Here is a 23,830-nt window from a genome sequence, read left to right as displayed (position 1 = left end):
ACATGGAAGAGGCTTTCTTGAAGACCCAACAGGTGCTTCCCCTGGCCTGGTATGGGTTTATAGATGACATCTTTGTGGTCTGGACTCATGGTGAAGAAACACTCCTTAATTTCCTCCATAACCTCAACTCCATTTCAAATCTGAGTTTCACCTGGTCCTTCTCCAAAACACAAACCACCTTCTTGGATGTTGACCATCTTGTTGAAGCTCACATCCACACCTCTGTCCACAACAAACCCACAAACAAACAACAGTACTTCACTTTGATAGCTGCCATCCATTCCACATCAAACACTCCCTTCCCTACAGCCTAGGTATTCGTGGCAATCGTATCGACTCCAGTGACAAATCCCTCAACAATTACACCAATAACCTGACCAGTGCTTTCCTCTCCCGCAACTATCCTGCAGACCTTGTCCACAAACAGATCTCCCAAGCAATACAGTCCTCCCCGTCCAACAACAATGTTCCTACCCCCAGACCACACAGAAGCATCCCCCTTGTCACCGAATATTATCCTGGCCTCGAATACATCAACAAATTACTCTGCCTGGGATATGACTTTCTCAAGTCAAGACCTGAAATGAGATCATCCCTTGACAATATTCTCTCCACACCACCCACAGTTGCCTTTCGTCTCCCCCCCCCCCCCCCCCCCCAACTTCCATAGCGTCCTTGTCAAACCCTACAATATTCTCAGACCTCCTTCTCTACCCAGCAGTTCCTACCCCTATAACCGACCCCACTGCAAAAACCTGCCCCATGCATCCCCCCACAACCACCTACTCCAGCCCTGCTACTGGTAAATCATACACAATTCAAGGCAGGGCCACATGTGAAACAACACATGTCATTTATCAGCTGACATGCCTGCACTGCACCGCCTTTTACATTGGTACGACGACAACTAAACTGGCTGAGCGCACGAACGGGCACAGACAAACTGTCTGCCTAGGAGATGTCCAATACACAGTAGCAGAGCATGCCCTCCAGGATAATTCTAGGGACCTAGGAATCTGCTACACAGTACGTGCCATTTGGCTTCTCCCATCCAACATTTTTTTTTTCAGTAGCTTTACAGCCCTGGGTGAGCCTTGGCTTCTTCAACAATCTTCCTCCACACTTCTCGGTTATTTGCTGCTCTTTTCCACCCCCGGACTCCCATATTGCTGATATCCATTATTACCTCATCGATCCATCTTCTTCTAGGTCTCCCTTTTCGCCTAACTGAATGGATCATACCTTTCATCATTTTCTTTGGAATTCTATCCTCTGCCATTCTCTCCAAGTGTCCTAGCCATCGTATTCGCTGTGATTTCACAATTTTACTATGTCCCTGCCTTGTATTAACTCTTGTAATTCAGCATTGTAGCCTCCAGGATAATTCTATTGGGCCTAGGAACCTGCTACACCGTACGTGCCATTTGGCTTCTCCCATCCAACATCAGTCCCTCGGAACTGCGGAGATGGGAACTTGCACTCCAACACGTCCTTTCATCCCGCCATCCCCGCTGGACTGAACCTACGTCAACCAACCCCACTCCCATTTACTCTTCAGTCTTCTCCTCTTTCCCTTTCCTCTTTAGCCATTCACGCATCTTTTCATCCTACATGTTTGTGTTTATCTTTATACTATATACCTCTTTACTTCTGTATGCATCCTCTTTGGCTTGAAGCTGGCACAGTACTTACAGCAGAATATCTCTGGCATTCCTCTGACACCCATGCCTCCATCTTTCCACCCTCCCTGTTTACCTCTCCCCTGTTGCTTCATAACCTGGGTTGTGAGTAACTTAATCCACTTTCCCTTCTTCCCCTTTTTACCCCTCTCTTCCCTGACAAAGGAACAAAGTTCAGAAAGCTAAGATATGTATATTTTCTGTTCTGTTTTGTGTATCTATCGGCTGTACTGAGCTGAGGTAAGTACTGGCCAGTCCCTCTATCTCTTGTTAGTATTTGTTTCACTAGCATATCAACATCAAGTACAATCACAGAGGAAAAATAAACTTGTGCTCATGGAAATGATCCTATAAAAGCATCTCTTAGTTGCCTGCTGGCTGTAAATCAGCTCCAGCTAATAAAGATGCTTGAGCATTCTAAACTGCAGTGAAATTAAAAGCGAAGAATGAATAACACTGTGTACCACCCTAAATCTGCTCAATCATCTATGAAGGAAAAGTGTAACGTGAAACAACAGACAAATATTAAGAAATTTAGCAATTACGGAAAGAGAAGGTGGGCAGAATATACACAACTCATATATGGTTTCATGCTATAGCAGAATCAGAGTGTGCAAAATATATGTTAAGGACGTAAAACTCTAACAAGGAAGACTCATGCATGTACCAAAAACATACACTTTAAGAACACTGATGCTCCCTACGCTAAGGAAATATAACTCCATGGAAGAGACGGTACTCTACATCCCCCTGCCAACATGAACTGTGCTGTCATGAGTCTCAAGTTGCCAGAGCAGCTGACATGGTGAGCTGGTAACATGCACTTTAGCACGGAAATATTGTCATTCTCCATCATGGATATCTCTCTGCTCTCCTGCTGTTACAGGCTCATTCATTTGGAATTGGTTGATGATTTGTGACACAGTGATTATTTCTCCTTCTGGATCCAACTTTCAGACAGGATAGTCCCTGAAAGGAAACTAGGGATGTGTGCTCAGAAAAATAAACAAACTGTTTCATTAACTGGCAGTTTGAAACACCACAGAAACATTACATCTAAATCTATCAAGTCATCTCACCCACCATCTCATATCCGCAATAAATATGATTTATTTGTTCTTCATACAGAGCTGAGTAACAATACCAAATTTTGGTATGTTATCACATCCCATTTTCATTTTACACATTCCAAAGTTTGGAAGTATTAACATTTTCAACAGCACAGTGGTGCAAAATGACACCTGTTAAACTATTTTTAAAAATAAACTAAAATCCAAAAATATTTTATTAATATATTTTTATGTTTTCAGTGTTATTACCCTTCTTAATAAGTAATACTTTGTTTAAAAACTGAAGAACAAATGATCAAAAGCATAGTTCATGACTTATCGAGTGACAACATGTAATCGCATACGTCCTTGCCCTTATGCTTAAGACAAAAATGAAGTTTTAAGCAACTAAACTCATAAAACAAATTAAGTTAACCAGCAGCAATTAAGAAAATCATGTTAAAACAATAACAAAACTTCTTATTCATTCAATGTTTTAACCATGTTATCTTAAGTCAAAGTAATTTAAAACCAGTAACATTTTTTCTTAACAGAGTACATACACCCTTTGATATGTTTTTCCAGTTGACAATTTAGGATTTTTAACGATGCAAGTAGAAAAAGAAATGGCACAGGCATAATATACTCATTTGGGCCTATGGAATGACAACAGCAGCCCAGAAGAATGCGTAAACTTAATAGTAACATCAAATTCTGTAGTATTTACTTCAGTGACGATCCAAAAATAACGCACGTTGTAATATTTATGAGCTACATACTTACATGGGATCAAATTTCCTTATCTCACAAGGGATTTCAATTCACTGGTTAAATTATATTTCCAGATGGGTAGAAAGCTAAGATATTTGGTGAGTCATGGAATATCTGTTAGAAAGACAGATTAGACACCATATGAGGGGGAGTGTTCATTGCAGTCGACAAAAATATTGTCTCCACTGAGGCCAAAGTTGAGTGTGACAGTGAAGTTACATGGCAACATATCCAGGCAAAACCAAGTTAATTGTTAGATGTTTTTACTGGCCACCTGATTCCATTTTGACAGTTGTAGAGTCATTTAAAGAAAGTCTATAGCCACAATATTATGAGAAGGAAAGTGGTTACCATATAGAGGAGATGCTGAGTTGCAGATAGGCACAACAAAAAGACTTTGACAATTATAGATGTAGACCATTAAGGTCTTCGTCAACAACAGACACACATGCACACACACACTCACGCAAATGCAAATCACACACACGACTGCAGTCTCAGGCAACTGAGACCACACTGCAAGCAGTAGCACCAGTGTGTGTGTGATGGGAGTGGTGACTTGATGGTGGTAAGGAGGAGGCTGAGGCGGGGAGGGGGAGGGGGAGGGATAATATGGTGGGGCTGGCAGACAGTGAAGTGCTGCAGGCCAGACAGAAGGCAGGAGAAAGGTGTGTGTGTGTGGGGGGGGGGGGGGGGGGGGGGATAGCAGAAAAGGAGATAAATAAATAAAAAGACTGGGTGTGGTGGTGGAATGACAGCTGTGTAGTTTTGGAATGGGAACAAGGAAGGGGCTGGATGGCTAAGGACAGCAAATAACGAAGGGTGAGGTCAGGTGGGTTACAGGAAAGTACCCATCTGCGCAATTCAGAAAAGCTGGTGTTGGTGGGAAGGATCTATTTGGCACAGACATTTTTCCACCACCATGGATCCTTGCTCCTTCCATCTGTGTCAACAGGGTAAAGTTTCCTTATCCCTAGCCAGGTCCCAATCCCACATATCGTTCCTGCGTTGTTGCCTGGCTCATGGAATCCCCCCTAATGTTGCAGCATTAGAAAATTACAGCGAAATGCAGGAAGATCTGCAGCGGATAGGCACTTGGTGAAGGGAGTGGCAACTGACCCTTAACATAGACAAATGTTATGTATTGCGAGTACATAGAAAGAAGGATCCTTTATTGTATGATTATATGATAGCGGAACAAACACTGGTAGCAGGTACTTCTGTAAAATATCTGGGAGTATGCATGCGAAACGATTTGAAGTGGAATGATCATATAAAATTAATTGTTGGTAAGGCGGGTACCAGGCTGAGATTCATTGGGAGAGTCCTTAGAAAATGTAGTCCATCAACAAAGGAGGTGGCTTACAAAGCACTCATTCAACCTATACTTGAGTATTGCTCATCAGTGTGGGATCCGCACCAGATCGGGTTGACGGAGGAGATAGAGAAGATCCAAAGAAGAGCGGCGCATTTCGTCACACCTCAAAGATGGCTACATCAGTACCTCCATCCATATCAAACCTACTAACCACCAGCAATACGTCCACTTCGGCAGATACCACCCATTCCATACCAATGTCATCGTAACTGCCGTCTGCTTCAGGTCTGCTGTGCAGCGAGCTACCATAATTTAAGTATTAACTGTATTTTTCTTACTTGTCACTTCTTCTTCCGTGTGTTTTTGCTTTTAGGAAGCTTTAATTGTCGGGTGCTATTAATAGTTCCATAGATTTCGTGTTTGTTTTGAATACAGTCAGAGAGAGTCCCTTTAGTCAACCATAGTGCCAGTAGTGCTAGTGTTTGTTTTCAATACAGTCCAGAGACAGGTAGTGCTATTTTCATTGTTTTCTACAAGAAGTGGCTAGCAACCGCAGTTTAGTGAATAAACAGCCGCCTTTAGTGAATTACCAGTCTAGTTAAAGGTTGATTAACTCTCTTCAGTAAATTGATTCCTTAGGATGGATAGGATGTGTGACTGCTGTGTACGGATGCAGGAGGAGCTGGCCACTGTTCGCGAACAGCTGAGCGTGTTGATGGCCGCGGTCAGCCATCTTCAGGCTTCTGCCTCGGAGTGTAGCGGCAGTGAGGAGTCTGGTGCGTCGCAAGGTACACCCCAGGTGTTACATGCTTCACCCACTGTCCCTGCTGTCGAGACATCTTCGCGGGTACCGGGCGCGGTTGGGCCACCCTCTCTCCAAGGGGAGTGGCGGGTTCAGCAGCGTTCGCGACGCATGAGGCGGAGGGTCAATGTGAAGGCTGGCTGTGTGGCATCGCCCGCTCTGCCTGTGAGTGGACATGTGGCTGCTCCTTCAGCAAGGTCCGAGCAGGCACACGGGGGGAGGGGTTTATTAGTTATTGGGAGCTCCAACGTTAGGCGGGTGATGGAGCCCCTTAGGGAAATAGCGGGAAATTCGGGGAAGAAGGTCAGTGTTCACGCTGTCTGCTTGCCGGGGGGTCTCATCCGAGACGTGGAGGAGGCCCTACCGGCGGCAATAGAGAGCACTGGGTGCACCCGACTGCAAATTGTTGCTCATGTCGGCACCAATGACTCCTGCCATCTGGGTTCAGAGGTCATCCTCAGTTCGTACAGGCGGTTGGCGGAATTGGTGAAGGCGGAAAGCCTCGCTCGCGGGGTGAAATCAGAGCTAACTATTTGTAGTATCGTTCCCAGAACCAATCGCGGTCCTCTGGTTTGGAGCCGAGTGGAAGGCTTAAACCAGAGGCTCAGACGATTCTGTGGAGTTCTGCGGTGCAAATTTCTCAACCTCCGCTATTGGGTGGAGAAATGTAGGGTCCCCCTGAATAGGTCAGGCGTGCACTACACGCCGGAAGCGGCTACAAGGGTAGCGGAGTAAGTATGGAGTGCACATGGGGGTTTTTTAGGTAAGAGAATCCCCTCCCTAGGCCCGACAAGATGCCTCCTAAGACGCGGCAAGGTAGGAGTAGGCAAAATGCAACAGGGAATAACAATATTAATGTGCTAATAGTAAACTGCAGGAGCGTCTATAGAAAGGTCCCAGAACTGCTCTCATTAATAAACGGTCACAACGCCCATATAGTACTAGGGACAGAAAGTTGGCTGAAACCAGACGTAAACAGTAATGAAATCCTACACTCAGATTGGAATGTATACCGCAGAGACAGGCTGGACAGTGAAGGGGGAGGCGTGTTTATAGCGATCAGAAGTGCAATAGTATCGAAGGAAACTGACGGAGATCCGAAATGTGAAATGATTTGGGTGAAGGTCATGGTTAAAGCAGGCTCAGACATGGTAATTGGATGTCTCTATAGGCCCCCTGGCTCAGCAGCTGTTGTGGCTGAGCACCTGAAGGATAATTTGGAAAATATTTCGAGTAGATTTCCCCACCATGTTATAGTTCTGGGTGGAGATTTTAATTTGCCGGGTATAGACTGGGAGACTCAAACGTTCATAATGGGTGGCAGGGACAAAGAATCCAGTGAAATTTTTTTAAGTGCTTTATCTGAAAACTACCTTGAGCAGTTAAACAGAGAACCGACTCGTGGCGATAACATATTAGACCTTCTGGCGACAAACAGACCCGAACTATTTGAAAAAGTTAACGCAGAACAGGGAATCAGCGATCATAAAGCGATTATGGCATTGATGATTTCAGATGTAAATAGGAATATTAAAAAGGGTAGGAAGATTTTTCTGTTTAGAAAAAGTGACAAAAAGCAGATTTCAGAGTACCTGTTGGCTCAACACAAAAGTTTTGTCTCAAGTACAGATAGTGTTGAGGATCAGTGGACAAAGTTCAAAACCGTCGTACATTATGCGTTAGATGAGTATGTGCCAAACAAGATCGTAAGAGATGGAAAAGAGCCACCGTGGTACAATAACCGAGTTAGAAAACTGCTGCAGAAGCAAAGGGAACTTCACAGCAAACATAAACATAGCCAAAGCCTTGCAGACAAACAAAAATTACGCGAAGCAAAATGTAGTGTGAGGAGAGCTATGCGAGAGGCGTTCAATGAATTCGAAAGTAAAGTTCTATGTACTGACTTGGCAGAAAATCCTAAGAAATTTTGGTCTTATGTCAAAGCGGTAGGTGGATCAAAACAAAATGTCCAGACACTCTGTGACCAAAATGGTACTGAAACAGAGGATGACAGACTAAAGGCCGAAATACTAAATGTCTTTTTCCAAAGTTGTTTCACAGAGGAAGACTGCACTGTAGTTCCTTCTCTAGATTGTCGCACAGATGACAAAATGATAGATATCGAAATAGACGACAGAGGGATAGAGAAACAATTAAAATCGCTCAAAAGAGGAAAGGCCTCTGGACCTGATGGGATACCAGTTCAATTTTACACAGAGTACGCGAAGGAACTTGCCCTCCTTCTTGCAGTGGTGTACCGTAGGTCTCTAGAAGAGCGCAGCATTCCAAAGGATTGGAAAAGGGCACAGGTCATCCCCGTTTTCAAGAAGGGACGTCGAACAGATGTGCAGAACTATAGACCTATATCTCTAACGTCGATCAGTTGTAGAATTTTGGAACACGTATTGTGTTCGAGTATAATGACTTTTCTGGAGACTAGAAATCTACTCTGTAGGAATCAGCATGGGTTTCGAAAAAGACGGTCATGTGAAACCCAGCTCGCGCTATTCGTCCACGAGACTCAGAGGGCCATAGACACGGTTTCACAGGTAGATGCCGTGTTTCTTGAATTCCGCAAGGCATTCGATACAGTTCCCCACAGTCGTTTAATGAACAAAGTAAGAGCATATGGACTATCAGACCAATTGTGTGATTGGATTGAGGAGTTCCTAGATAACAGGACGCAGCATGTCATTCTCAATGGAGAGAAGTCTTCCGAAGTAAGAGTGATTTCAGGTGTGCCGCAGGGGAGTGTCATAGGACCGTTGCTATTCACAATATACATAAATGACCTGGTGGATGACATCGGAAGTTCACTGAGGCTTTTTGCAGATGATGCTGTGGTGTATCGAGAGGTTGTAACAATGGAAAATTGTACTGAAATTCAGGAGGATCTGCAGCGAATTGACACTTGGTGCAGGGAATGGCAATTGAATCTCAATGTAGACAAGTGTAATGTGCTGCGAATACACAGAAAGATAGATCCTTTATCATTTAGCTACAAAATAGCAGGTCAGCAACTGGAAGCAGTTAATACCATAAATTATCTGGGAGTACGCATTAGGAGTGATTTAAAATGGAATGATCATATAATGTTGATCGTCAGTAAAGCAGATGCCAGACTGAGATTCATTGGAAGAATCCTAAGGAAATGCAATCCGAAAACAAAGGAAGTAGGTTACAGTACGCTTGTTCACCCACTGCTTGAATACTGCTCAGCAGTGTGGGATCCGTACCAGATAGGGTTGATAGGGGATATAGAGAGGATCCAACGGAGGGCGGCACGCTTCGTTACGGGATGGTTTGGTAATCGCAAAAGCGTTACGGAGATGATAGATAAACTCCAGTGTTAGACTCTGCAGGAGAGACGCTCAGTAGCTAGGTACGGGCTTTTGTCAAAGTTTCGAGAACATACCTTCACCGAAGAGTCAAGCAGTATATTGCGATGTAGATGTAGAATGAGTCCCTTCTGTACATGTTGTAACCGTGACCAGAATGGTTGCGGGGTTGCCGAGAACGAAGCGCGGAGGTACCAAACGGGAGCAGCCAGCAAACAAACAAATGGGAAAGGACGGACATGAACAACGACGGACGACCGAGCAAGACGTTACGAATAACAACACGCAAGGAGCAACAGTCACAATATCCACTCGTACATGGAAACAAAGTAAAGTAAACACACTGTCCGGAGGTGATATGTTGATAGACTCTCACAAATATCAGACTGCCTCGCTGAGCGAGAGGCAGACACTTAAATACAGGATAGGGTATCTCGCTATTGACTGCTGGGAACACATGCTCCACCGTGGTGCCCTCATGTTATACGTGGGCCAGGAATGTGTGCAGCCACGGCTTACAGTGCGACGGCTGCAGCAACCTCTAGTGGTAATCAAGGTCCATGCCGTCTGGCGCGGATTCGAAACCCACTGTGCTTGGTACCAGAGTACAGCCTAGCCACCAGTGGTCGTCACGTCTGCAGTGAAGAGCAGTCCCTCTAAAAATACACCGAGGGTCTCACTGAAGCCTTCACTGACCGTAATTATTCTCCCAACCTCGTAAAGAAACAAATCTCCGTGCCTTATCTTTTCAATCTCCCACCACCTCCCAAAGTCCCACTGTCCGCCTACAGAGGATCATTACCCTCGTAACTCAGTACCACCAAGGATTGGAGCAACTGAATTACATTCTCCACCAGGGCTTTGATTACCTCTCATCATGCCCTGAAACGAGAAATGTCTTCTCACTATCCTTCCCACCCCTCCCGCAGTGGTATCCCGTTGTCCACCAAACCTATACGATATACTCGTCCATCTTTACACAACCCCTGATCCCTATCCCTTATCTCATGGCTCATACCCTTGTAATAGACCTAGATGCAAGACCTGTACCATACATCCTCCCACCAACACCTACTCCAGTACAGTCACTAACATCACTTATCCCATCAAAGGCAGGGCTACCTGTGAAACCAGTCATGTGGTCTACAAGCTAAGCTGCAACCACTGTGCTGCATTCTATGTAGGCACGACAACCAACAAGCTGTCTGTCTGCATGAATGATCACCAACAAACAGTGGCCAAGAAACAAGTGGACCACCTTGTTGCTGAACACACTGCCAAACATGATATTCTTCCTTTCAATGACTACTTCACTGGCTGTGCCATATGGATCCTTCTCACCAACATCATCTTTTCGAATTGCCCAGATGGGAACTTTCCCTGCAATACATCCTACATTCCTGTAACCCTCCTGGCCTCAAACTTCATTAGTTACTCACTCATCCAGCCCCTTCCCTGTTCCCATTCCAGCACTGCACAGCCATCATTCCACCACCACACCCAGTCTTTTTATTTATTTCTCTCCTTTTCCACTACTTCCCCCCTCCCAACCTCTCCCCTGCCCTACGTCTAACCTGCAGCACTTCACTGTCTGTCACCCCCACCATACTATCCCCCCCTCCCTGCCCCAGCCTCCTCCTTACCCTCACTCAGTCACCACTCCCATCATGCACTGGTGCTGCTGCTCGCAGTGTGGATTCATTGCCTAAGACTGTGGTCATGTGTGTGAGTTGCGTTTGCGTGAGTGTGTGCGCCTGTGTGTACATGTGTCTGTTGTTGACTAAGGCCTTAATAGCTGAAAGCTATAACTGTGAGATCCTTTTGTTGTGCCTATCTGCGACTCAGCATCTCTGCTATATGGTCAGTAGCAACTTTCCTTCTTATAATATTGTTACATTTCATCCTGGATTTTCCATTGTTTGAAAGTCTACAGTCAGTAGTACAGAAATATGTAGATCAAGCAATATTTGTTTAAAGAGATTTAACTTATCAAATATAGACTGGGCCATCTATGGATTCACTGCAGGGGTACAGACAGTTGTGGCATGTACTTTTGATAATGTTTTCTGAAAACCGTCCTCAGCAGCAATGGAAATATCTTAGACCTTATAGCTACAAGCAGGCCCCAGACCTTATCGACAGTGTCAGTATAGAGACAGGGATCAGTGATCATGATGTCATTATAGCAACTATGGTTATGACTAACTCAGTCAAGAAGGTTAGGGAGAGTATTTTTGCTAGAATGAGCAGATAAACAGTTGTTAGCATCTCACTTAGAAACTGAACTGACATGACTTAGTTCCAGTAAGACTGACATAGAGGAATTATGTGCAAAGTTTAACCTGACTGTAAATCGTGGTCTGGAGAATTATGTGCCTAGTAAGTTGATTAAGAATAGGAAAGACCCACCATGGTTTAACAATGAAATTCCGAAAATGCAGAGGAAGCAAAGGCTGTTTCACTCTCAGTTCAAAAGAGAAGGTGCAGATGATGACAGGTAAAGGTTAATAGAGATCTGTGCATCTGTAAAGAGATCTGTGCATGAAGCATCCAACAACTACTGCCACATTAACTTAGCAAAAGATCAGGCTGAGAACCTGAGAAAATTCTGGTCTTATGTAAGATCAGTAAACAAGACTAATGCCATCCAGTCATTCATTGATCAGTCTGGTGTGACAGCTGAAGACAGCAAAATGAATACCGAAGTCATAAAATCTGCTTTTAAGAAACTGTTCACACAGGAGAATCATACATGCATATTGTCATTTGACCAATGAACAGACTCCTGTATGGAAAATCTAATAGTAAGCATCCCTGGCCATAGAGAAACAACTGAAAGAGTTGAAAACAAATAAGCTGCCAGGTCCAGATGGAATTCCAATTCGGTTTTACAAAAAGTACTCGATGGCACTGATTCCTTACTTAGCTTGCATTTATCACGAATCTCTCACCCAGCACTAAGTTCCAGTGACTGGACAAACGCGCGTGGCTCCTGTATATAAGAAGATGAAAGAAAGGACCTGCAAAATTACAGACCAGGATCCTTAACATCGGTTTGCTGCATAACTGTTTAACACATTCTGAGACAGAATATCATAAATTTCTTTGAGACTGAAGAGCTTCTGTCCATGAATCAGGACAGTTTTACACATCACCACTAATGCTAAACTCATCTTGCTATTTTCTCATGAGATATTCTGCAAACTAGGGCAACACGCAAATTCCATATTTCTAGATTTCCAAAAAGCATTTGACAATGTGCCCCATCGCAGATTGTCAATGAAGGTATGAGCATATGGAATAGGTTTCCAGATATGTGAAGCTCTAAGATGTCTTAAGTAATACAACCCAGTATGTTGCCCTCAACGCCAAGTGTTCTGAGACAAGGGTATTGTTGGGGGTGCTCCAGTGAAATGTGATACAACTGCTATTGTTTCTATTTACAGGGTGATTATAATTAAAATTAAACTTTCAAACCGCTGTAGAAATAACACCACTGGTCAGAATGACATCAAATTGCAACGGAATATTATCAGAATGGTGCTGTAATCATCATAATTTAATAGTGGTCAACTACAAATGACAAATGAATCATACAAAAATGCCTAAGGTGAACATTTGACACTAACCAAACTGTACTACTCAGTGTGCATGGGTGTACAGGTGTCATACTGTTAGTTACATAAGCCTATCCACCACAGCAAGGTCATATCACATCAGATGAGAAAAATCAGTTTTTAACTGTTCCGACACCAAAAACCGCATAAATAGCATCACTCACATCGGTTTTTAATTGTCCTGAGGCCAAAAACTGCATAATCAATAAAATCAAATAGAATTATTAATTTCCATGTGACTGTTGCAAAACATGTTCAATATGCTGTCCACTGTTTTCTGCACCAAGCTGAAATCGAGAAACAGCATATTCCACAACTGATCGAAGAATTTCCGGGGCCACATTCAGAATGTTTTCCGCAATGTGTGCCTTCAATGCAGCTAAGTTTGCTATCAGAACACTAAACACAACATCTTTCAGACAACCTCATAGCCAGAAATCACACAGATTAAGGTCAGGTGATCAGGATGGCCAGGTTGTAGGGAAATGGCGGCTGATAATTCTAGAATTTCCAAAATGGCACTTCAGCACCTGCTTAACTGGATCTACAATGTGTGACATCTTGCATAAAAATGATCCCATCCACGCTGTTGGAGAGCTAGAATGACTTGGTTGTGCAAAAGACACTCCTAGTGCTTACCAATCACGGTACAGATAACAGGACCGGAAGCACCTGTCTCTTTGAAAAAATATGGCCCTATGATAAATTATGCTGTAAACTCGCACCCCACAGTGACCTTTTCACAATGAAGTGGTACTGGTTGAGTTGCATGTTGATTTCCCATTGCCCATATTCAACAGTTCTGTGTATTGACACAGACTGTGTCAGATGGAAGGGGGCTTCATCTGCCTACAAAATCTTCCACGGCCGGTCATTGTCCACTTCTATGTGAGCAAGAAATTCTAAAGCACATCAACAGGGAGCAATTCGTGCACATGGGTAATTTTAAACGGATAGCAAAGAAGGAAGTTTTTTAGGATTTTATGCATGGTGCTCATGGATAAATCCAATGTTTGGGCAATTCTCCGCACACTACACGTTTGCACACTACCACTCGTCTCCTCATGCATTGCTGTGGCCACTGCTTCCACTGACGTTGACGATGAATCAATTCGTTTCCTCTCTCTACCAGGTTGGGCACCAGAAGAACCTGTCTTTTCGAATTTCTGAATCATTTTCTTCAGGTCCACAGCAGTCATAGGAACAATGCCTTTTTTCAAACCCTTCAGTATCCGGAACTTCTGCAGAGCGATGTGTGCACAGTCATCATTCTTGTAACATAGCTTTACAAGCACAGCCTGATCCTGCATCGAGACAGTCATGGCGAACACTGCAAACGCAAAAAGAGGAATATCCGTGTACCCGGCATGTTTATACCAACTTCAATGGGTCACGCACATGACAGGAGATTTCATTTACGTATTCTGACACATCCAGCGCCACCTACTGATCAATTTTCACACTATTTATTTTCTTCTGCCATAAGTTTTCCCCCTTGTCCAAGAACATTCTGTTGCAATTTGATGTCATTCTGACCAGTGGTGTTATTTCTACAGCATTTTAAAAGTTTACCTTTAATTATAGTCACCCTGTGCATAAATGATCTGTTGGACAGGGTGGGCAGCAACCTGTGCTTGTCTGCTGATGGTTCTGTGGTGTATGGAAAAATCTCCAAGTTGAATGAGTGTAAGAATAACAAGATGACTTAGACAAAATTTCTAGTTGGTGTGATGAACGACAGCTAGCTCTAAATGTAGAAAAATGTAAGTTAATGCAGATGAGTAGAAAAAACAATCCTGCAATGTTGGGATATAGTAGTGTCCCACATGACACAGTCACATTTTTAAATATATGGGTGTAATGTTGCAAAGCAATATGCAATGGAACAAGCATGTGAGGATTTTGGTAGGGAAAGTGAATGGTCAACTTCATTCTATAGGTTAAAATTTTGGAAAAATCTGGTTCATCTGTAAAAGAAAGCACATAGGATGCTGTTGCGACCTATTCTTGAGTACTGCTAGAGTGTTTGGGATCCGCAGCAGGTTGAATTAAAGGAAGACATCAAAGCAATTCAGAAGTGAGCTGCTAGATTTGTTACCAGTAGGTTCGAAGAACACACAGATGTCACAGAAATGCTTCAGGAACTCAAATGGGAATCCCTGGGGGTAAGGCAACTTTCTTTTTGAGGAATACAATTGAGAAAATTTAGAGAACTGGAATTTCAAGCTGATTGCAAAATGATTCTACTGCCGCCAACATACATTTCACATAAAGACCATGAAGATAAGATACGAGAAATTACAGTTCATACAGGGGCATACAGAATGTCATTTTTCCCTCGCTCTGTTTGCCTGTGGATCAAGAAAGAAAATGACTACTATTGGTACAGGGTACACTCCACCATGCACCGTATAGTGATTTGTGGAATATATATGTGTGTAAATGCAGAACTGATCATACTTGGTTCCTAGTTTCCTAACGATCTAATGGGTTACAGTTATAAAAATTTCTGATTTCTCAACGTGTTTGAAGTTCAGTAAATCATTCCATAAGGTATGAATGTGTCCTTGCATACATATCCAACCAAAAGAATGCACAAAGTTGTTCTTAGTCATTCAACCAACACACTCTGGGAACATAATTCTGATCTGAGAAATCGTGTATGCGGTTTCCCAAGGCTCAATCTTCACTCCGCTATTGTTACACACACACACACACACACACACACACACACACACACACACACACACACACACACATACTCTCTGCCTCTGTATAATACTCTTTGTCTCTGTATATGTCTGCTTTTGTGTGTGTGTGTGTGTGTGTGTGTGTGTGTGTGTGTGTGTGTGTGTAGCCGCGCGCACGCGCGCGAGTGTATACCCGTCCTTTTTTCCCCCTAAGGTAAGTCTTTCCGCTCCCGGGATTGGAATACTTCCTTACCCTCTCCCTTAAAACCCAAATCCTTTCGTCTTTCCCTCTCCTTCCCTCTTTCCTGACGAAGCAATCGTTGGTTGCGAAAGCTAGAATTTTGTGTGTATGTTTGTGTGTCTATCGATGTGCCAGCGCTTTCATTTGGTAAGTCACATCATCTGTGTTATACCTAAAAACAAAGATGATGTGACTTACCAAATGAAAGTGCTGGCAGGTCAACAGACACACAAACGAACACAAACATACACACAAAATTCAAGCTTTCGCAACCAACGGTTGCCTCATCAGGAAAGAGGGAAGGAGAGGGAAAGACGAAAGGATTTCGTCCTTCCCTCTCCCCCCCGACGAGGCAACCGTTGGCCGCGAAAGCCCGAACCCTGCGTGCATGCCTGTGCCTGCCCGTGCTTCCATCGACCCGCCAGGGCTCCCGCTTGGTAAGTGTATATATACACTCCATCACCTTGCAAACACAGCTGGCGAGAGAGATGTGGCGGTAGCTAGAAGGAAGGTGTTTGTCCTTACCATGCTTAGTATGGGTATGATAGTGGTTTCACGCCAGCATCTGGGAAACGTTCCCTCTTCACAGATGTGGCTGTACATATTTAGCTGAAAGTGCTTGTCCACAAGAGAAAGGTGGTGCAACATCTGAATGTGAACAGTGTGTGGCCCTGTAGTGGAGGATCAGGATGACATCAGACCATTATCTAGCTCTCTCATAGTAAAGGCAGCATTGTACCACTCACCTGAGAAGGGAAGGGTATCACCCGAGCCGCCTCCGCTCGTTTCCAATGGAGGAAGGCAGGGTGATAATGGGAAGAGCTCGGAATTTCTGCAAAAAGGTGGCCCAATGTGTTGGAGATAGCAATAGGGTCAATGATGAAATTGTCTGCTACTGTCAGGCTGGAAATTGGGGAATGGCTCTCAGTCCCAGAGAGCTGTTGGAGGTTGGCTCACAAGACAGACATTGGGATGGAACTGTTAAAAGAACTAATGAATGAAATCCAGCTAGCTTTTTTGCTATCCCAAATAATCCGATGACACTGTGCAGGCATCTGTTTATAACAAATACAGTTTTCCATCACAGGATGACTGTTAAAAATGCGGAGAGCACGTCACAACACGTGAATTGTGTTGCAACATACTCCAGTCCACCAAGGGACCTGAACATGGCGTGGTAAAGAGCATGTGCCAAAATGGAACATTCTGCAGCAGTAAGGATAACGTTTGTAAGATATTCCACCTGGTCATCACAACTGGGGAGAGAGGGAGGAGTCAATCTGCCAGTCAGCCTTAGTAAGCTGCCATTTGGGAGTGCACGAGGTGGGGTAGGAGTCAGTAAGTGGACGGGAAATGGTTGCTTGAGTAGGTGTCAGAGAGAACAGACCACTTGAGATGATGGGCAAGCTGGGCAGTGCGGAAGGACAGGTCCAAACGGAAACAGGCGTGCGAGGAATCTGAAAGGAATGTGGGTGCTCCTATGTTAAGGCAAAAGAGATTAAATTTATTAAGAAGGTCAGCCAAGAGGGCACCTCTCTGACAGGTTCTGGGAGAACCCCAAAGGTGATGGTGCGCAATAAAGTTACTGAGCAACAGAAATGGGTCAGGTAGCTGTCCAGTAAGCTGCAGGAAGTCTGTCCTGGTGACGGCAAATGACAGAGGGACATAAATGGTACAAAGGGAGGTCAAGTGAGGAAGAAAGAGGCGAACTGCAACAGCTTGAAGAGGGGTAGTCAGGGAGATGGGTTGACTGTGATCATCATCCTGTATGAGCAGCGTGACTCCCCCATGAGATGGAATGCCGACATTGGGGGGAAGGTCAAAACAGACTTGGAAGAAATGCAAAAGATCAAAGAGGTCTTGAGGATACAATTTCATTTCCTGAAGGCAGAGTAGAAGTGGACACTGCAATTCTAAAAGCAACCATAAATACTCTTTGTTGGATCAAAGGCTGTGAACATTCCAAGCTGCCAAGAGCCAGCCTGCGAAGACTCGCTGCTACAGGGCACAGAGGCAAGGATCCTGCTCCATGAGGTCCACAGATGCATCAGCTTGCTTGTACTGTTGGTAGTCGAAACAGCCAGGAGCAGGAGGTGCACAATCGCGCTCGAGCGCATCCCTACCACAGGTTACACATTTGGCTGGGCACAACAAGCCATTAAGAGCATTGTTGAAATGATGACACTGGTAGCAGCGCATCAGGTTTGGAATGTATGGTTTGACTGTGATAACTTCATAGCCTGCTTTGATCTTGTACGGAAGCACCAACCTACAAAAGATGAGAAAAAGTGTGCATGTGGGGACTAAGGTGCATCTACCGTTTTCATCACCCAATGGACGGCAATGACACCCTGATCCGGTAGATATGTTTGGACTTCGCAGCAGGACAGACATGCAGCACGGAAGGGAAAACATGCTGCAAAGGCTGCCAAGCATGAACCTGCCAAAGTGCGTCGAGACCCCTGGGGGGATGGGGGGATGTCTGTTTAAAGGTATTAGGTGCTTTAGAATATGTAGGCCAAACCATCTAATTTTGCATAAATTGGACAAGTGAAAAAATTTTAATTTATTTTTAAAAATATCAACAAGTATCATTTTGCACCAACGTGGAGGTAACAATGTTAAAACTTCATAACTATGAAATGCTATAAAATGAAAACAGCGAGATTTGAGGTAGGTTTATTAATATTTCAGTGAAAACAAGATGTTTGTAGACACAAATAACAAAACATACATAGAATTACAAGCATATAAAACTATATGCACTGACAATATTTCCCTCAAACTAGGTAATCCAATTCTCAAAGATGTAGAGAATCGAGTTTTTGGTTGTCATCAGTGATAAATACATTAAGTGGGAGGACCATACCAGCAAATTATTCCCTTTGTAAGCACTAGCCTATTCTTAAGAGAAATATGTCTAGGACATCAAATACACTGTTAACAATGTGCCATGGCCTAGTCTACTGCCATTTATCATTCTGCATTGAAGCCTACAGAAATGCAGCGCGCGCACACACACACACACACACACACACACACACACACACAGATTTTTTTTTTTGTACAAATAAATTCGCAAAACACACACACACACACACACACACAGATTTTTTTTTTTTGTACAAATAAATTCGCAAAACTTAATAACATGACTGTCCCTTTACTACATACATTTGCAATAATTATGCACTTGAAAGCAAATAGTACTGCACAGTTAAGAAGAGACATGTATGATTACAATATGAGAAACAGAGAGAATTATTATCTGCAGAGGAAATGGCTCAAGTTCACCGAAAAAGGTCACATAACCATTGGGCACATTTTACACAATAAATTACCAATCAGAATCAAATGCAATGAAAAGACTTTTTTTTCATAAATAACTTAAGATGTTATTTTGTATTATCATCTCCATGTAGCCTAAAAGAATATCTGGAAATTTAACAGCAGAGAGGATCTCCTTCAAACAAGAAAGACATCATTAACTGTCCGTATATCTGCAAACAAGGATGCACAAATATGCAGTACACGTACTTCCAATATTGTGAAAAGAATAGGCTGTTACATGCCATATAGTGGAAATGTTGAGTCTCAAAGAGGCATAAGAAAAGCCTGCTAAACAAGTAAGCTTTTGACCAAAAAGCCTTCTTTTCACACACCCCCCTCCCCCACCCCCCACACTCACTTCAGAAGAAAGCTTTTTGGCTGAAAGCTTACTTGTTTAGCAGTCTTTTTGTTGTGCCTGTCTGTGACTCACCATCTCCACTACATGGTGAGTAGCAATCTATACTTTCCAAAGTATTTCCGTTACTCCGTCCTGGATTTTCCATACATGTATTTTCTCATTTTGAATCACCCTACTGCAGCTTCCTCTTTTTTGTTTGTTCCAGGTACCTTGGACAGACATGGTGCTACAAAGTGAGGCTGTCAGAGTACAAGATAGCGGAGATTAGTGACAGCATGGTGTACACTGCAGAACTGAAATGCCGTAAGTGCAAAACTGCAAAAATGTGAAGAGGAGTGTGTGAATTTCGTGTACACAATGTGTTGTCAGTCATGTTTTTATCTTATTCACCTTCTTAAAGAAATTTTTGTTAGGGTTACTTATTTACCTATGGGCAATAAATTACATTTTGACTAAATCACGTATGTCTGCATTATGTTATAAATGTATAAATCTAATTGAAGCTGCGTGACATGGAATGATCCCATGACAGGTTCCAGAACTCTTCTCGGAATATACTACACACATGCTGGCAAGGTTCAACATTCTGCTATATCATCTAACACAAAGTTCCCCGATTAATAGCCAGAAAGACCCTCTGAATGTTAGACAATATACTCTTCTGAGACAATATGAATGTGTTACATTTTGTCTGCTAAAATATCCTTAAGGAGACATGTGTTCTCTCTCTTATACCTAACTGGTGTAAATGTAATATGAGGTAAGGGTATTGAAAGAAAGCTGAAGCTCTTATAAAACAACACAAACTATCATACAAAGCCGTGAACACATCATGAATAGAGAATTACAAAGCAGTTACCTACAGATGTGGTGAAATGCTTTGAAGCTTGTATGACTGAAATTCAGCCTATGGAGCAATTTGGTCAAACTTTTAATTGTTAACAAATTTATCTCTACTGAAGAATTGACACCACAAACATATGTTGCCACAGATTAACAGCTAATGAATGAAGGATTCCCACAATGACTGCAATTTTACAATAGTAAGAACCAGGTTATTTTGATTTAATTATACAATACATGTGGCAACTGACCCAACACATACCAGGTGTCACCTTCATCCTGTGACATATAGTAATGATGCTGTCATGTGCATGTAACGTAATTCACTCGCAAACAAGAATAGAACAATGAATTCTTTTTTCCATCTATATTATGTTTGCAACATATGCTGTAGTGACCTGCAGATCCCAAGCCCGAGGTATAGGTTAGATTGAAAGTTGACAATTTGGTAGAGAGTTGGGGAAGCCAACAAATGTGAATAAGAAATCTCAGACCTGTTGATTCATTCACAAAGTGCAATGTGCATCCAAAATCTGATCACCAATCATATCGAAATGCAAATATTCACATAAAATTAAGAAACTTAACTATAAATAGAACTTATCTTACCAAAAACACACAAATATATGTCTGTCTACTGGCACTAACCTCTAATCCTGTGGAACCAAGACTTGCTGGTCTGCTCGACATTATTGTAGGTGGTGTTGGTCCTCTTCGTTTTTCTTTCAGTTCTCTATCAAGTTCTTTCATAATATCTGGCACACTTTTAGACAGAGCACCATAGCCAGCACCATCCTGCTGGGAGGATCGCTGGTTAGTTGTCGCTTCATTATAACTGTCACCCCATAAATTAGGATAGTTGACATTAGCACTACTCTTCTGTTGGACCGGTAAAGTTGCAAAACCCCCTTCCCTTATCATTCGATAACCTGTGAGGCCATTCAGATGTGGTAGTATAACAGAGTCCTTATTGCTTTCCACCACCATGCCAAAGTGTTGAGAAGAGTTGTAGGGCAAAGTATAACAATTAGGCACAGTACTTGTTACTGGTATTGTTGGCTGAAGAACATGAGCCAACTCCTCCATATCATTTATTGTCTTTAATTCAACTGTATCAAAAGGGTCTGAAGTGTCTGTTTCAAAATCGGACAGATTGAAGTGGTGAGAGTGATTTTTATGATGGGTAGTTGTACTGAGGGGCATGCTAATGGGAACTGGGGTAAGTATTGATGCATATTGTTGTTGTTGTTGTTGTTGCTGTTGTGGAACCTGTTGTTGTTGTTGTTGTTGTTGGCAATGTGAGGTGGAAGCATCAGCACTATTAGCTGTAACACTCACTGATGTAGAAACAGTTGCTGGGACATTCCAATCAGTTTCTCCCTTTGAACTTGCGTCTTTCTTTTCAGCATTATGTTGTTTGATGTTTTCCCTCCTCCTGGATACAAGCTGTTCTTGCAGTTTTCTCCATTCTGCAATCTTTCTTAGCACAGTATTTTCTAAAGAGAAGTCATACTGCAACAAAATTCAAAAATGCATTAATTAGTATTCTGTTTACAGATATTTTGCAACTGTTTCATGCTGATGTACAAACTAAAATGCTCACCACTTCATCCACTGATGCTAGAGGCGCTCTGTTCTGATAGCCAACAGGTAGGGTGATTTTTCTTGGTGGCTTGTATTTTTCACTAATTTTAACAGGAACCCCATCCATAAGAGAGCTGGCTGAATAAAGAAAATACTTCATAACAGGATCAAATAAAAACATAACACAGCTAGAGCAAAAGTATATTCAATGATTTCGGCGAACACTGAATAGTCCAGTTGGAGAATGAAACAAAAACAATCCTTTGAGATCGGCTATTTCCTGCAAGACTTTATAATTTTCTAACCAACTGGGGCTAGAATTAAGTTTTCCACAAGCTGTCGTTAACAATTACTAATACTTCTTATGCCCCCACTGAGAAAGTATAATTTCTAAGATTTTTTCTTGTGGAAAGGAGGAGAGAGGGTGTGGAAGCAAAGGGAGTCTAACAGCGGCGCATCATAATCCACAATTATGAGACGTCACATGCAATTAACTTTATTCCAAAGGTCACAAGAAAAATATATTTTCGTATTAATTGTGAATGGTGTAGAAATATCACATACTTCGTAGTATAACAGGAAGCCACAATGTCCAACTCACGTGAAACGTGGTCATTTCACTGTCTACTTTCTAAGCATCACAATTTATAATGTTGGAATTTATTCATCAAAAGTAAGTCAATGTTTGAAATTTTCAATATAAATCTAAACATAGTCAGAAACTAGAAAATACCTTGTTTGTCATTATCTTGCCCATAGTGAGACATGGCAATTTAATTACATCCACCACGAAAGTAATAGTAAATCATTTCCACTAATTATTTGTAGATTTAATCACGAACTTTCAATACTGTATGTTCTCCACTTGTAATTCACCTTCACTCCTCGATCTCGTTGGGCGGAAGAAAATCTCTTTACCATTACGTTATTAGAAGAAGTAATGCTATCACGTCAAAATCTAGCAACAAAATTTTATGATCCAAACACACGCTAATTAAATTATTGTCTTAAGCAACAGAATGTCATACACGAACGATACAAAACATTTTTCACTCTTCCCAGCTGACAAATGTCATCTGTTACGTTAGCAATCTGTGCAACTCTGCAAAATGAATTTCCCTACAATCGCTAAATGGAAACTATATTTTATTTTTCAAAGTTGTCAGTCTATTTCCTTCCGCAGTATTAAAACAAATAACAAACGACTGAAAATATATAGGAAATTGGTTACTGCGCAGTAGATGATTCTATCAGTAGACGAAAGCCTTATTACCTTTAATTTCTTAAATGAGTCGCGCAAAGTCCAATTCACACCCGCAGTCACGTTATATCACTTCAAAATATTCTACAATGCATTTCAAGTGACAGCATTCATACAAATCATTAGCAATATAGAATATAACGACACGTCAGGTCAAGGTTCCTACGGTAGCAAATTTTGGCGGTGTCGTCGTCTGCTAACATTGTAAGGTGACATTTTCGCCGCGCTCATTCACGTTACAGTAGTGGATTTTGTGTCTCCCTAAATCGTTATCTTCTTAATGCGCGTTGTAAATATTTTTACTAGTCACTAAATGTCGATGTTTTAAACTGTTTCACTTCTCAACAGTTTACCACACAAAACTGACCAAGAACATTCGTTATATAGTTTACTTTGACCATTAATAAAGTTTATCGTTGTGAGTACCTCAATTCCGATTCTATATTTCAAACTTTTGCACCACGGATGGTATCTAGTAACCTAACTTTCATTTTCGGTACTGGGCTAAGCGAAGTAGCGTGATATAACATGACGGACTGTGCGAATACATTAGATTAGATTCACTTTCATTCCAATTGATCCGTAGTGAGGAGGTCCTCCAGGATGTAGAACAATCTGTTGAAGAGCCTGTTGAAGAGGCTGTTCCCGCGACCATTGATGAAAGAGCGTGCAACCAGCTACCGATTGTGGTGCACATTGGAACAAACGGTGCGTGCCGTTTAAGCACCGAGGTCATTCTTGAGTCATTCCAGCGACTAGCACAGAGGGTTAAGACTACCGGCCTTGCTTACGGAGTGTATACCGAAACGATAGCGAAATGAAGGTGGTGTATTTGTTTCAGTAGACAATAAACTCAAATCCACCAACATGGAACAAGTATAACAGGAACTTCTATCGACCGTCAGATTCTCTTTCTGATATACCTAAAAGTTGAGAGAAAACATCAGTT

The 23,830-nt window shown here is 42.4% G+C and overlaps 1 protein-coding gene across 2 annotated transcripts in view; it reads right to left on the bottom strand.

The window, feature by feature from the left end:
• LOC126095244 (ubiquitin-associated protein 1) overlaps positions 1–22,688 on the bottom strand; it is a 98,272-nt gene extending 75,584 nt beyond the window's left edge. The window contains exons 1-3 of one of the 2 annotated variants that reach the window (XM_049909995.1): positions 22,354–22,688; positions 21,640–21,758; positions 20,685–21,548 (exon numbers count right to left, since the gene is read on the bottom strand). In XM_049909995.1, the coding sequence (XP_049765952.1) occupies positions 20,685–21,548; positions 21,640–21,758; positions 22,354–22,387 (1,017 nt within the window). In that variant the 5' untranslated portion in view covers positions 22,388–22,688. The remainder of the gene's footprint in view (positions 1–20,684; positions 21,549–21,639; positions 21,759–22,353) is intronic. The other variant, XM_049909996.1, reaches the window with a different exon arrangement.
• Between the last annotated feature and the right edge of the window lie 1,142 nt (positions 22,689–23,830).

Source organism: Schistocerca cancellata, chromosome 8 (assembly GCF_023864275.1).
Source record: "Schistocerca cancellata isolate TAMUIC-IGC-003103 chromosome 8, iqSchCanc2.1, whole genome shotgun sequence".
Taxonomy (NCBI): domain Eukaryota; kingdom Metazoa; phylum Arthropoda; class Insecta; order Orthoptera; family Acrididae; genus Schistocerca; species Schistocerca cancellata.
Note: the sequence above shows the minus strand (reverse complement) of the source record. Positions and strands in the feature narration are given on the sequence as shown.